The sequence below is a fragment of the Terrapene carolina genome, unplaced genomic scaffold (genome assembly GCF_002925995.2).
Source record: "Terrapene carolina triunguis isolate 2854851 unplaced genomic scaffold, T_m_triunguis-2.0 Scaffold374, whole genome shotgun sequence".
Classification (NCBI taxonomy): Eukaryota; Metazoa; Chordata; order Testudines; family Emydidae; genus Terrapene; species Terrapene triunguis.
The window spans coordinates 16,882,325-16,895,703 of NW_020664725.1; the positions used below are offsets into that span (position 1 = coordinate 16,882,325).

The 13,379-nt window shown below is 55.4% G+C and overlaps 1 protein-coding gene across 1 annotated transcript; it reads left to right on the top strand.

Moving 5' to 3' along the window:
* Positions 1–1,283: 1,283 nt before the first annotated feature.
* On the top strand, positions 1,284–12,388 carry TAGLN (transgelin). The gene is made up of 5 exons (XM_024216394.2): positions 1,284–1,351; positions 9,756–9,955; positions 10,060–10,237; positions 10,948–11,050; positions 11,674–12,388. The coding sequence occupies exons 2-5, from the start codon at positions 9,776–9,778 to the stop codon at positions 11,816–11,818; spliced, it is 606 nt and encodes a 201-aa protein (XP_024072162.1). The 5' UTR covers positions 1,284–1,351; positions 9,756–9,775; the 3' UTR covers positions 11,819–12,388.
* The last annotated feature ends 991 nt before the right edge of the window (positions 12,389–13,379 follow it).

Below are 13,379 nucleotides of genomic sequence, written 5' to 3' on the forward strand. Positions count from 1 at the left end.
CTGGGCAGGCAGTGGGAGCTACTGGGGTTATGTTGCTAACACCCAAGTGTAGCGTTAAAGCCAGCCCCACCCCTGGGACGGGATAAGACCCACTTCCTCTCTCCTTCCCTCAGAGTGTGGCGGGCAACGTGCGGGTGGCCCCCCCATTTCTGTGAGCCAGCATTGGGCCATGGTGCCGGGAGAGCCAATGCTGGAGGTGCCGCCCTTTGGATGATGGAACCCCAAACTCCTGACCACTTGTGGTCGTTTATCCCCGGCACATTCTGTAAGCCTGAGATGCTGGCCCTGGCCACCCAGCCAAATGGCCCAGGTGACTTCCCTCCACGGCCCGTGGCACCCTGCATGTGCACCTGGCGATGCGGTCCTTCCCAAGCTGCTGTGGGCGCTGTCAGGCAGCGGGTCACTCCCCGCTCAGAGGGGCTGGCGTTTGCTCCCTCTGTGACAGCCGGGGCTGGCGAGCGCGTGTAGCACTTGGGAAGCCTTGGCAAAGGCCGACCTTCTCAAAAGCGGCCCTGTGGCTTCTGGCACCTCTATTTTTGCATGTGCAACTTGAGCCCCAGGGCTGTGCCTGGGGTGGGGGTGCGCGGCGGTTCTGAAAACAGGCCCTACGGTGTCTCATAGCAGGCACCCAGCAATGAAGGCCCCCAAAATCAGTGTCTTGGCCTCCGCAGCTCTCAGCCTGTGGAACAGCCTTGGTGTGTGGGGAAATGACCGAGGTTATTTAGGTGACCCTGCTGGTAGGAGCAGGGAAAGTTTCTCTATAAAAACCAATAATGGGATTTGCTGAAAAGCCAGCCACGCTCTCTCTCAGCCCACTGCCATCCCCAGGGCTGCTCGTCCCCTGGCCGCCCTGCAGCAGCCTGTCTCCTGCTCAGGGCCTCTGGGAAGCAGTGCTCGCAAGTCTCTAGCCCTGCCGATGATGGGGAATGTGAGCACACGGGAAAACCAGCTATGAAGTCAGGGACAAAAACCTCCCTGTACATTCACCAGGAGCCCTGGTGAGCTTCTGTCTATAAAAGGACTTACTCCATCAGACCCCAGGACCCTGCTTTGTCCCGGCCCTGAAAATCATTCGCTCCCAGGCATGTGGAGAATGCTTCCCGCAGACTCTTTAGTCACTGTCTTTCTGAGTCTTTCCCCAAATATGGTGCCTGGGCACAGAGTCATTGCTGTGATGAGGGGCCTGGCTTCTCAAACAGAGGCGGGGTGGGGCTGGTGGGGTGGGGCCCGGAGGGGGTGCTGGTGACATCATTGTCCTCCGAACTGGCCTTTTAGCACAAGGGCCAGCCTCCAGCATCTGCAGATTCCAGACTCCCAGGCAGAGCGTCCTGTCCTCCGTGAGCATCTTCTTGTAAGTGCATCCTCGAACCTCCGGCTGTGAGCCTGGAGTGGGGCAGCCGGGGGGGCGTGGGGGGGAGCAGGGCGAAGGAGACCACAGGCAGAGCAGATGCTTGCTTTCCAGGCTAAACAGAGAGCCAGCAGGGTGGGAGGCTGGGGACAGTAGCCCCGCTCTGAGCTCTCTCCTTGCCAGGGGCTCTAACAGGTGACGAAATGCATGGCAGGGTTCTCAAGCTCTCGTTTGGAAAGCCTGGCAGAAGGGCCTTTGATTTCTCCGTGGGGTCCTGGGGTTTGCCGATGGGAGGCTGTTCCCTGTGAATTCTTTTCCCCTCTCCCCCATCTGCTAAAACTGGCAGGTGGGGGATTGTTCCAGGGTCTGTTCCCTCTCTGTGCTGAGCAGCGTCCCAGCCCGAGACTGAAAGGTGGCCGAACTGTGAGGAGGGAGGGGGGGATGCCTGAGAGTACATGGCCTCTGTGCAGGACCGTCCGATGCCCACCCACCCAGCTGCTCTGCTCGATGCTTTCCAAGAGCCATGGTGCAGGAGCGCACAGCTCTCTCTAGGAGCTCAGGCTTGCAAGAGGAAGGAAGGTTTCCTGCCCCCGCCCCCCCTTCTTGTTTAAAAGCTAAACTTATTTCTGCATCTCCCACTGCATTCCACAGGCAGGCTGGGGATGGGGCTGCAGGTGGGGAAGTTGCTATGGCTAGCTGGGCGGGCCGGTCCCATGGTGTGCTAGCGGTGTGTCTGTGTTAGCCAGAGGGGAGCGGGGCAGTAGGCAGTTACTGGGGAGTTTGCAGAAGTAATGAACTCTGACAAAGGAAACAGGTGACATCGATCCTGCCAGGGCTGGATGGATTTTCTGAAGCTGACTGGAAATGGTGCATGGGGCGGTGGTCAGAGATGCTCAGGGCTTACGGGGCTTGCAGGAGCTCGGCTGCATGCTGTGTCCTGTTCCCATGGCCTGGGCATAACCAGAGCGTCACAGCGTCTTGCCCAGGCGCTGTGGGGTGTGGCGCTCAGCCCTTAGAGGTACAGACCCCAGCACCACATACGGTCTCTGAGGGGCTTTTAAAGAACAGAACATGATACGCAAATGGCACAGGCCACTTGTAAGAGCGACCTCAGGACACTGGCCGGAGTTAGTGCTGTGTCTGCTGACCCATTGGTTAGCAAAGGGGACCCTCAGCCCCACATGGCAATGGGGTTACCTCCTTGCCCCATTGCAGGAGTGCATGTCTGGGGGAGTGTGGTGGCGCCCTCTTGTGATGAAGCCTGGTCTGTGATGAGACTGGCATCCTCTGGGACTCTCCCTGCTGGGAACCAACAGGAAACACCTGCCCCCAGGGCAAATACCTGGGACCCAACGAGCAGCTGGAGCCTGTAGACCTGCAGCCAGTAAATGCTTTGGAATCATATCTGCTTAGGTAATTGGAAAGGGCTTAAAGTCCAGGGCTGGCTGTTCCACGCCCACCTGGCAGCATCTCACACTGCCCAGGCCTCTGGTTCTCTGGTGGCCTAGGTTCTTCTACAAGCCACATTCTAGAGCCTGGGGGGGGCCTGTTTTACACACGAGGCCAGGCTCAATCCTAGTGGTCTCTCCTGGCCCGAGGTCTGAATCTGTCACTCCCAGCATGACGAGATGCTGCTCACCCTGTGGGATGCATGGGGACCAGGCGGAGGACTAGATGTTCAGGTAAACTCATAGATGCAGAAGTGGCTGCCCGCCGGAGCAGGGGCGAGTTTCCTAGGCTGGCGCCCAGACAGGATGGGCTGATGATTTGTTAGTGCACCGGGCTTCTCCTTAGCAGGTGATAATTAGCTTCCTGAAGCAGTGAGGGCTGGCCTTGATGGACAGGTTCTCCACTGCTTGTCTAGGGGCACTCACCCCAGGCAGCAAGAGCGAGGGACTGCCGTCCCCTCACCAGGCAGAGCTAGTGGGATCTCTGCACACTGACAGCTCAGGTGTGGGTATTTCTTAACTCTGAAGGGATACCCCGTCTCCTCCTGGCATATTAGCAGATTTCTCCATTTCACCTGGGAGCTGGAGCCCCAGCGATCACAGCGGGGCAGGGAGAGAACTGGAAAAGTTCCAAGTGCCAGTGCATGCACCCCTCCCTCTTTGCCCCACACAAATTGGGACCAGGCCAATCCAGAGGGGCACCCTCCAGGCATGGGCAGCTGTGAAATTCGAATAGACTGCTCTGAGCGGCTGCAGTGTGGAGACGTAGGGGGCTGCGTGGCCGGGGCCTGAGCTGGTTTATTCACTGACCGTGTCAAGCTGAGGGTTGCTTGTGCCTCTTGCGGCAGGAATTCCCCGGGGGAGACAGAACCTGGCCATAATCGCGTTGCGTGAGAGAAGCTCAGAGGGAAGAGCAAGAGGCTGCGGGTGGGTTTTCACGAGTGCTCAGCGCTGGCCGAACTCAGCTGCATTGCCACCAACGGGCGTTTGACCCGTGACTTGCACGGGAGCCGAGAGAAGCCTGAGCACTTCGGAAAGTCCCACTCTCCTGCTGCTGTACCCTTGACAGTTCCAGAGTCGGCTGGTAACCGGGGCCGGCCTGCGCTCAGCGGGGCTGGGGCAGCGGCGCTGACGCCGGGGGGCGCATGGGTGGGCCCATTACTACTAGCCACTGACTGGCCACTGATGGCAGCATCTCAGAAAAATTCCTCCTTCTCAGCTGTACCAACCCCTCCTGCTCCCCAGCCAAACCAGCCTCGAGTGCTGCGTGCGGCAGGGCCCTGTGCTGAGGCAGCCTGCGGCCTGTGACAGGCCCCAGATCCAGCCAAGTGGCTGCGGAGCCGTGTTCACAGCCGCCAGCTCTCGCCACTGTGCTGCAAGTCTCGCCATAGCTGGTGTTTTCCGTGAGGCCCCAGCTCCTTGAGTCCTGGAGCCAGGAGAACCCAAGTTGCGCAGCATCATGGTTGCAAAGAAGAGCTTGAGCCTGTGACCTGGGAGTATCCGAATGGCTCAGAAACCAGACGGCAGAGAGGCAGGCCCAGTGTTTACCATTTCAACCCTCTCCTGAGGTGTAGGCCAGTCTTGTGATTCTGAGCCCTGTCTCCGGGGTTGGGAACGTTTGGGGCTGGCCAGGCTGAGTCACTGCGGGAGAGCACACACAAGCTGTGGCTAGGAACAGCCGTCTCTAGCCATGCCTGTCAGGCTGGGACCAGCCAAATCCTAGGGGATCCGTGGCGCTGACACAGCGGGGTAGCTGGGAGGCCACAGGATGCGGCTTTTGCCTAACACCAGGCTCTAACCAGCACTCTTCCAAAGGAGCCAGCTATTGCCCCTGCGTGTGAGATCAGGGACGCTGTCTATGAGCCCATTAGCCTTCTGGGCCCGTGGAAGCCCCAATGCTTGGCCTGCTTAGACCTGGGCTGGGCAGTGCACTGTCTGGAGCGATGCTGCCTTGGCGAACGGGAGTGGACGGGGCAGGACCCACTAGGGCTTCTCATCTCTGTGTGGGAGCCAGGCACTGAGCATCCTCTGGGTGGCCGGTTCACTTCAGCCACCTCCCCGGCCGGCAGAGCTGTAGCCCGTCCCTCACACGCCCACGGGCTGCTATCTGCCATCTTGTCCTGGGGGATGCCCTTACATGGTAATCGGCACGGATCCCACTGGCGGGTTCGTGCGGCCTGACGTGCTGCCTCTTAGGTTTGCAGAGCTCATGCCAGGAACTGCCTTGCCCCCGGGATCTCAGCAGGAGCTGGGGCTGCTCCCCGCCTGGGAATGGGGGCCTGGCGCTGCAGAAGTGCTCTGCCTTCACGGCTTCTGTTTGAGCCTTTCCAATAAAACGCAGTCGGAGCAGGGGGCCCCGCCCTTCCCGATCGCCCGCTGGGAGCAGGGCTGCACACGCCTGAGCGCTGCATGTCTCTGGGTAGCTGTGCAGTCAGACAGAGCCCTGCCCCAGCCCCAGGGCAAAGCCGCCCCGCTAGCTCTGGGCTGACTCTGCTGGGCCAGGGGGCGCCCGGGAGCCCACTGGGGACCTGGCTCCTAACCCAGAGTGGTGTCGCCCCGTCTGCGGCCTGGGAGCGAGTGCCTGCTGACCTGCGCAGTAGCAGTGGCTTGTGTCGCAGCCTGTCTGGGGCACAGGGACAAACATGCAGGGCTGAAGGGCAGCTCTGGAATCCGGCCAGCGGCCCTCAGGACGAGGCAGCTGCATTTTCACCTGACCTCCCAGCCCCTCAGGGCTGGTAGTTAAGGGTTGTTCTTGTGGGGCCTGGGACAGCCCCAGCTCCAGGAAGGGCTGCTCCAGCTGGCACAGCGGTGGGAGGCACACAGATAGGTGCCATGCCGGGGGCTGCTGCAGAGCCAGGAGGGGAGGATGGAGATCCCAGCGGCCAGCAAAGCAGCCACAGCATGAGGAGACGCCTGGGCAAGAAGGGCGGGGGCCCACGGGGACGTCCTGCTGGGGTTTGGGGGCAGGCGGTGGGGTATAGGACCAGGTGCACGTTGGCAGTGAAGACCCCGGGCTGCACCAAGCAAAATGTGCCTGGCTAGTGTTACCTGCTTGTCCCTGACCGGGGTAGGTGTGGAAGCAGAGGCATGGGGAATTCACCCCCAAGCAGTGAAGTGTAACTGGGTTCAAACAAGGGTGCCAACCCCCCACCCCCTCCCCCAGGCGGAGCTCAGCATTCGTGTGCAGTGTGAGTTCTCCCAGCCTGTGTCCCTGGGAGTCAGTGTTTGGTTTACAAACAGAGGCAGGGTGATTAAGATCAGAAAAGGCTGGTAATTTAAGTAAGGAGCTGGAAGTCCGTTAGATGAACCTGTAAAACAGAAATCCCTTGGTGCGTGGGGTGCTGAAGAGTGAACACGGGACGCAGAAGAAATACAGCCAAGCCCTCGGAGCCAAGGTTGCATTCAGAAAAGAGGAAGGTGTGAGGGGCATAAGTGAAAAGAAGGGACCAATGCCCAGGGAAGGGCTAGCAGTGACAGAGAGAAGTTCCCACTCTACCTGTGGTACTTATGTGGCCCCATCACTGTAGTATCTGAGCGCCGCACCTCACAGCCCCTCGGTGAGGTCGAGCAATGCTGTTATCCCCATTGTACAGATGGGGCACTGAGGCACACACAGCCTAAAGGCCAGATTTTCAATGGTATTTAGGTACCTCATAGGATTTTCAAAAGAGCCTAGAAGGTTCAGTGCTTTGTAAACCCCACTAGATGCCCAGCTGCATCTTTGGGTGCCCCCAAACCTTTGAAACTGTGTCCCTAAGGCTCTGCCCGGAGGTCATACAGGCAGTCCGTGGGTTGTGCAGCAATGCCGGCTCTGCCATTTTAGATTTTAACTGAAAACCATTTTGTTTTGTCATTTTTTGTTCTGAGTTTGAGAAAAGGAAGGAATGAGAAAGTGCCGCCTGAGTATCAAATGTGTTTATGCCTCAAATTCTTAGGATTTCAGCTGTATTGAGACCAGTTCCAGAACAAAGAACAGAAACTGCATCCACAGAGTCCATAACGTTGACCATTATTGTCATGATTTGTATTATTCACTGGGCACCATCTGTGCACTCCGCACTGTTCAGAACCTGCCAGAAAATGTAGTCCCTGTAGCCTATGCCTATCAGAGGTGTAACTCTGGCTAAGACGGCTCAGATATTTATGTCTGACGTGTTTAGTTATTGACCACACGTTATCACAGGTTCACGGTGATGTTTCTATCGAGAGTCCCGGATGGCAATAGAAGTTTTTACGAACTAGAAGCTTTGTCCCTCCAACTTTCTTTCAAAAGGAAGAGCTGCCCAGCGCTCCTGTGCCTGTTTATTTTCCTTTCCTGCCTGCAGTGGCCCTGAGACACCTCAGAAGTCTCAATTTCCCCCCCCAAATTTAAAACATTGGATTTTCTTGGTGTTTGATTTAAAATATTCTCCTGTGAAAACTGCAACTCAGTCACTGTAGTGTTGTGTTTAAGGGCCTTCTGGGAAGTAACTAGCCTTTAAACAGAAGTGTAAGCAGTGTTCCCAACTCTCATGATTTTGTCGTGAGTCTCATGGTAATAATTGTGTTCCTTAAAGCCCCAGCTCCTGGAGTCAAGTGATATGTGATGATTTCAGCCTTCCTTCTTTCAGAAAAATGAAGTTTCTAGCCCTTGTGGCTGTGGAGAAAGCTTCAAAATGTGACCCCCCCCCCCCCCAATCCCCCTTAAAGCCCAAAAAAGCAGAATGAAAATAAAAACCCCCACCAAATCTATTATTTTTAGATAATCTCATTATTTTAAAGCCAATCTCATGATTTTTGGTGAGCCTGATTCTTGATTTTTGAAAATTTGGGGTTGGCAATACTATGAAAGTGACTTGAATGTGTCAGTTTCACTCCTGTTTAAAGTCAGTTTCTAGTCTGTTATTTGTAGTGGGGTAACACCCCGAGAGCCCCAGGCAGGTGCAGTATAAACTCACGGGGCCTGGCCCTAATAGAATGTTTCCAAAAGTTAAATGATCTAGTCCAAGCTTGATGAACTGCAAAAAAGTGATAGGAAGTCCTCTAGGTTTTTCTACAATTGTTTCCATTGTTGTATTGGAGAGTAACAAAGTAAGAACATACATTAATTTTTTAAATCTAACCAGTGTCCCTTAAGTGAATTGACACAAGATGTCAGAACAAGTATTAGAGCTGAGTGGGTCTAATATTTATTTAATTTTCTTTCTTTATATAGGAATTAGAAATTATTATCTGACAGGAGCACCGTATCTAAGTTATTAGCTGCAAAAAAACAAGAAAGTTTTCAGGTGCCCAAGTAGCCTTTAGAATCACGGTTAAAGTCCCTCCACCCCCAAATCTAAAATGTCACCCCTGGGCTCAAAAAAGAATGAGATGAGTTCCTGGAGGATAGATCTTGCAGGGCAGGCGCTTCAGGGTGAGTGCAGGGTGGGCTTCCTTTCCAACTCGTCTTCTTCCCCGTCCCGGGACAGGAGCCAGTCTGCTTTCGCCACTGGAGGCATGCAGCGGTGGAGGGAGCCTGTCACGAGCCAATAGAGAGGAGCGGGTGAAATTCTCCTCCAAGGGAGGAGGATGCTAAAGCAGAACGCCCCATTCCTGGATAAATCTAGTCCAGGAACGTGTACGTGGCTGCACCGTGCAGCTCCTAGGCTGTTCTCGCTGTGTTTGGCTCTACAGGGGATTGAGCCCAATAGCAAACAGAGCTGGGTCCACGTCCGGCTGGGCAACGTTGCTGTGCATGTTAAACAGCTACTGCACTCTGTGTGGGGGGAGGAGGGGTGCTGCAGCCCAGGGGGCGGGGTGCAGTGGTCCCTCTCTAGCGTTTGTGTGTCAGTTTGTCTGCACGGGGCCTTGGGCCCCTGGGTGTGGGAGGTTTGGTAGGAAGGTGGGATGGATTGTTTTCACACCACCCAGCTCAGCCGTGTGGAATGGAGTCAGAGTACCTGGCTCGGTTCTGGGCCGGCAGTTACGTACAGCAGCATCGTGGACTGGGAGCAGAAGTCAGGGCCCTCCTCACTGGAGCAGGCCCATGAGTTCAGCGCCTGGGGGACCTCTCCTCTGCAAACAGTTTGGTTTTATTTGAGCACAGGGCCGTGACACACCCCAGCCCAGCCCAGAGCCTTGCTGTGTAACATTACACCACGTGGAGCTCTGCTGCTGATCACGCACGAGACCACTGGCCAAAGCAGGGAGGACGTAACCGTCAGGAGTCTGGCTTTGGGGAGATTTTGCATCGCAACATAGAGTGGAGCCCCTTGGTGCCGTGTGTAGCAGATCTCTTCTTGGCCGGGACCCCGCTCATCCTCGCTAACTCGCTCCAGAGGCTGCATTCAGCACTGAGGAGTGCAAATGCCACGTCTTCTCTGGCTCCCTTCCCAATCCAAAGCGCAGTGCCCAGCCGCAGCTTGTGCTAGTCGAGCGCCCCAGGAGGGTGCCGAAGGGGATCGCCCGCGCGCACAGGTTCCCAAACTGAGCTCCATGGAGCCCACGCTGGTGCTCTGCGGAGAGCGGTCTGGTGACAGATTCTGCCTCCTCCTGTGGCTAAAACCACCTGCAGGGGCTTCCCAGGGCTGCTTCCCTGCAGCCGCATTTCCCACAGCCACGTTCGACACTTGCGGCTGGTAGAGGGGAACGTTCCCACAAGGGGGCATGGGACAGCGGGTGCCCATGAGAGCCGGAGCCCCCCATTAGTGCATGGTGTGCAAAGGGCAGACTCTGGCGGTGCCCCTGAGAAGCAGCTCGGGAGGTGCTGGGGAGGGCAAAGAAAACTCGGGGTCCATTGTGTCTCCCAGATCCAGCTGCAGGGCCTGAAATGGGAATTGGCTACTAAGTGTGGGCAGCAAGTGGCCTCATGACGTGTGACCCACCCCCTTGTCTCTGCTGCCGGTGAGGGCGCTCAGTGGGCAGGAGAGAGCGAAAAGGGCAGCCCAGCTTCTGTTTGCCATAGGCAGGGTTCACACAACTTGTTCCCCATCCTCCAGGGCTCATTCCATCAGTAAACATGGCAAACAAGGGACCCTCCTACGGGATGAGCAGGGACGTGCAGTCCAAGATCGAGAAGAAGTATGACGATGAACTGGAAGAGCGCCTGGTGGAGTGGATCGTGGCCCAGTGCGGGGCTGGCGTGGGACGCCCTGAACGTGGCAGACTGGGGTTCCAGGTCTGGCTGAAGAATGGCGTAGTAAGTGCGGCTTTTCTCTAGGGCCAGGCCGGGGCCAGGCCATCTCCTGGATCCCTTTGTCCTGGGCCATTCAGTGTTGAGTCTGCCCTCTCCTTCGCTTGCAGGTGCTGAGCGAGCTGGTGAACAGCCTGTACCCAGAAGGCTCAAAGCCTGTGAAAATCCCCAAACCTCCTCCCACCATGGTCTTCAAACAGATGGAGCAGGTGGCCCAGTTCCTGAAGGCAGCTGAGGACTATGGTGTGGTGAAAACAGACATCTTCCAGACAGTCGACCTGTTCGAAGGTGCGGGTAGGGGGCTGGGCGCATCAGTTGGTCTTGCCCATGTGACAGGCAGAACCAGGCATGCATTACTATTTAATCATCTATATTATTGTAGCCCCAGTCCCCGAGCAGGGCCCCATGGCGCTAGGCGCTGTACACGTGCACAGAACAAAGAGCTGGTCCCTGTGCCTGGCGCTCACAAGCCGAGTATAAACCAAGCGACATGAGATGGAGACAGACAGGGATGGGGGCGTCCAAAGAAAGAGTGAGTTGAAGTGTGGTGAACTGGGCTTCCTCCCTGAGCCCATTCTTGGGGGTAGACCCCCCTCCCCCCCAGGAACTGGGAGTGTAAATGGGGTAGGCCCTGCTGCCTCTGCTGTGTACTTACTGCATAGGACTGACAAGCCCTTGCTGAGTGGTGGCTCCCATTCGAAGGTGCCAGCAGGTAACACGTTTGCCGCTTCGCAGGCGTGCTCTACCGCCTAGTCCCAAAGAACAAACACACGTGCTGCAGAAGCTGATGTAAGGACATGTCAGGGGGCGCCGCCGTGGGGCTGCGGTGAGAGCAGGTTCCTGGGGGCCAGGCGCACCCCAGCACTGCGCTGCACCTCTCTATGCCCCTCACTGAGCTTCGTGGGTGGAGGAAAGCGCGCCATGCAGGTGCTGAGTTACACGTCACATGCACACAGCGGTTTCTGGCAGTCACGTATGAAGCACCCTTCCTTCTGCAGGCAAGGACATGGCGGCTGTGCAGAGAACAGTCATGGCCTTGGGCAGCCTGGCGGTCACGAAGAACGATGGACATTACCGCGGGGACCCCTCCTGGTTTATGAAGTAAGCAGCAAAGCATCCCTCCCCCCAGCCCGGCCTCAGCATCTCCTGCCGCCGGGGGCAGGCCCTCGGGATCAGAGGTGTAGGGGGTGGGGTCAATGCTAGCCCCTCCAAATGGGTGCCATGCCTCCTGGCTGGTAGCACAGGGTCTCTTGCCTTTCCCCTGTGTTCCAGCCAGGGGCTGCGTGCAGAGCTGGTCAAACTGTCAGTTATCCAGAGCAGGAAACTTCAGTGGCTCTGTCCTTGATGAAACTTCCCACAGCCAAAAAATCTGTTTTGTCACAAAAAAGCACCACGAAGCCGGGAAGTTGTCAGGTTTTGAACATCCATTTTCCGTACAAAGTGTCAGGCCTTTCCCCCGCTCCCGCAAATGGAGTGGAAGCAGGGACCTTTCCGTGAACACGTGGATGAAAAGCCGGTTGTTTTGGCCAGCTCTAGTTTCAGGGAAGATCTCTGCACAAGCACAGAGGTGTGCAGAGCCCAGCGGGGCTGTGGGGTGGGGGGAGGAAGGACGCAACACCCCTCTCCCATCCCTGCTCTATCCCCTCCTGTCCATCAGCTGCGTCCCTTCGGGATGGGATGCTCAGGAGAGCAGGGGCCTGGAATGATTGTCTCTCCTTCTCCAGGAAATCCCAGGAGTACAAACGGGATTTCTCCGACAGCCAGCTGAAGGAAGGGAAGAATGTGATTGGCTTACAGATGGGCAGCAACAAGGGGGCCTCGCAGGCTGGCATGACAGGCTACGGGCGGCCCCGGCAGATCATCAGTTAGACAGCCGCGGAGAAGAGAAAACAACCCCCCCCACAGGAACTGGGTCTCTAGCTCCCTCCTGACCAGAGCCCAACTGCAGCCAATGTGAATAGAGCCAGCGGAGCGCCAAAGGCCGCCAATTGGACCGAACACAAATCCATTGGTATTAATAGAGTAACTTTTAAACAACCCCTAACCCCAGCCCACGAGACGATGCAGGGAGTGAGGTGGGGAGACTCCCCCCCCAAAGTATTTCTCTATAGGAGCAGCTTTATTTCAGCCACAAATATTGACCGCTTGCTCCATTTCCCAGTGTCGCCTTTCCTCTCAGACCTTTGCATGTTCTCTGCTTCACTCCCCATGACTTAATCGTATTGTGAGCTAGGTTTTTCTACTGTTTTATAGAAAAGGTTGTTACAAACATCCTACAATGTTACACCCGCCCCCAAGAAGGCTAAATGGGAAAGCACGTACCTGTAGCATACTTGGAATTACCCAGCCTTTCAATAAATCTCGCACAAGCAAAACCAAATGCTTTTGTAAAGATCCTTGCAAACAGGAAGGACGTCAACTTAGCCTCTGTTTTGTACTTTTTTTTGTCAAAATTAAAAGAATTATGACTCTATTGCAGTTTGCTGAGGGTTTTTTTATTTTAAATTCTGACTAGCTCCTCCTGGATTTTCAGTCTCAAGCACTCACAAAAACTCGAGACGAAAAGCAGCAAATGGTTTGAGTGAATGCTACAGAAAAGAGGGTAATGGCAAGTGGAATGTTTTTCTAACAGAGCTGCTTTATTTCAAACAGGAATTAATGCAGGGAAGTCCCACGGCCTGTGTGATACACGTCAGGCTAGATCAGGGGTTGGCAACCTTTCAGAAGTGGTGTGCCGAGTCTTCATTTATTCACTCTGATTTAAGGTTTCGCGTGCCAGTAATACATTTTAATGTTTTTAGAAGGGCTCTTTCTATAAGTCTATAATATATGACTAAACTATTGTTGTATGTAAAGTAAATAAGGTTTTTAAAATGTTTAAGAAGCTTCATTTAAAATTAAATTAAAATGCAGAGCCCCCCAGACCAGTGGCCAGGACCCGGGCAATGAGTGCCACTGAAAATCAGCTCACGTGCCGCCTTCGGCACACGTGCCATAGGTTGCCTACCCCTGGGCTAGATGATTACAGTGGTCCCTGCTGGCTTTAAAATCCATGACTCAATGAAAAGCCAAGTCCTCACCCTTGCTGGGCAAACAGACGAGACTGATTTTGCAGCCATGTGATTGTCCAGCAAAAGCAGGGGGCACTGATATCTTTAAAAGATACTTCAGACATTTAAAACATAGTTACCCCTCATTGTTCAAGCACTCAGAAACTGGAAACACAGAGCTTTAGGGGAATTTTGATTTTTCACCCCCTGGTTTGAATGAAGCAGCCTCGGCCAATGGCCCTTTTTGGCCTGAGTTGCTGATTTTTCTTTGTTTGGGTGATGAAGAAGCTTGGCTTGCTTACTCATCCCAATCCTTTATTCCCCAGCATCCTCTGGCATGGCTGCAGAGCCCTGGGCATGCCTAACGTGCTCAAACAGCC

Coding starts and splice junctions, on each gene's coding strand:
- TAGLN (XM_024216394.2), top strand. CDS start 9,776: ATGGCAAACAAGGGACCCTCCTACGGGATGAGCAGGGACGTGCAGTCC. Junction 9,956..10,059: donor TCTGGCTGAAGAATGGCGTA/GTAAGTGCGGCT, acceptor CTTCGCTTGCAG/GTGCTGAGCGAGCTGGTGAA. Junction 10,238..10,947: donor GACAGTCGACCTGTTCGAAG/GTGCGGGTAGGG, acceptor TTCCTTCTGCAG/GCAAGGACATGGCGGCTGTG.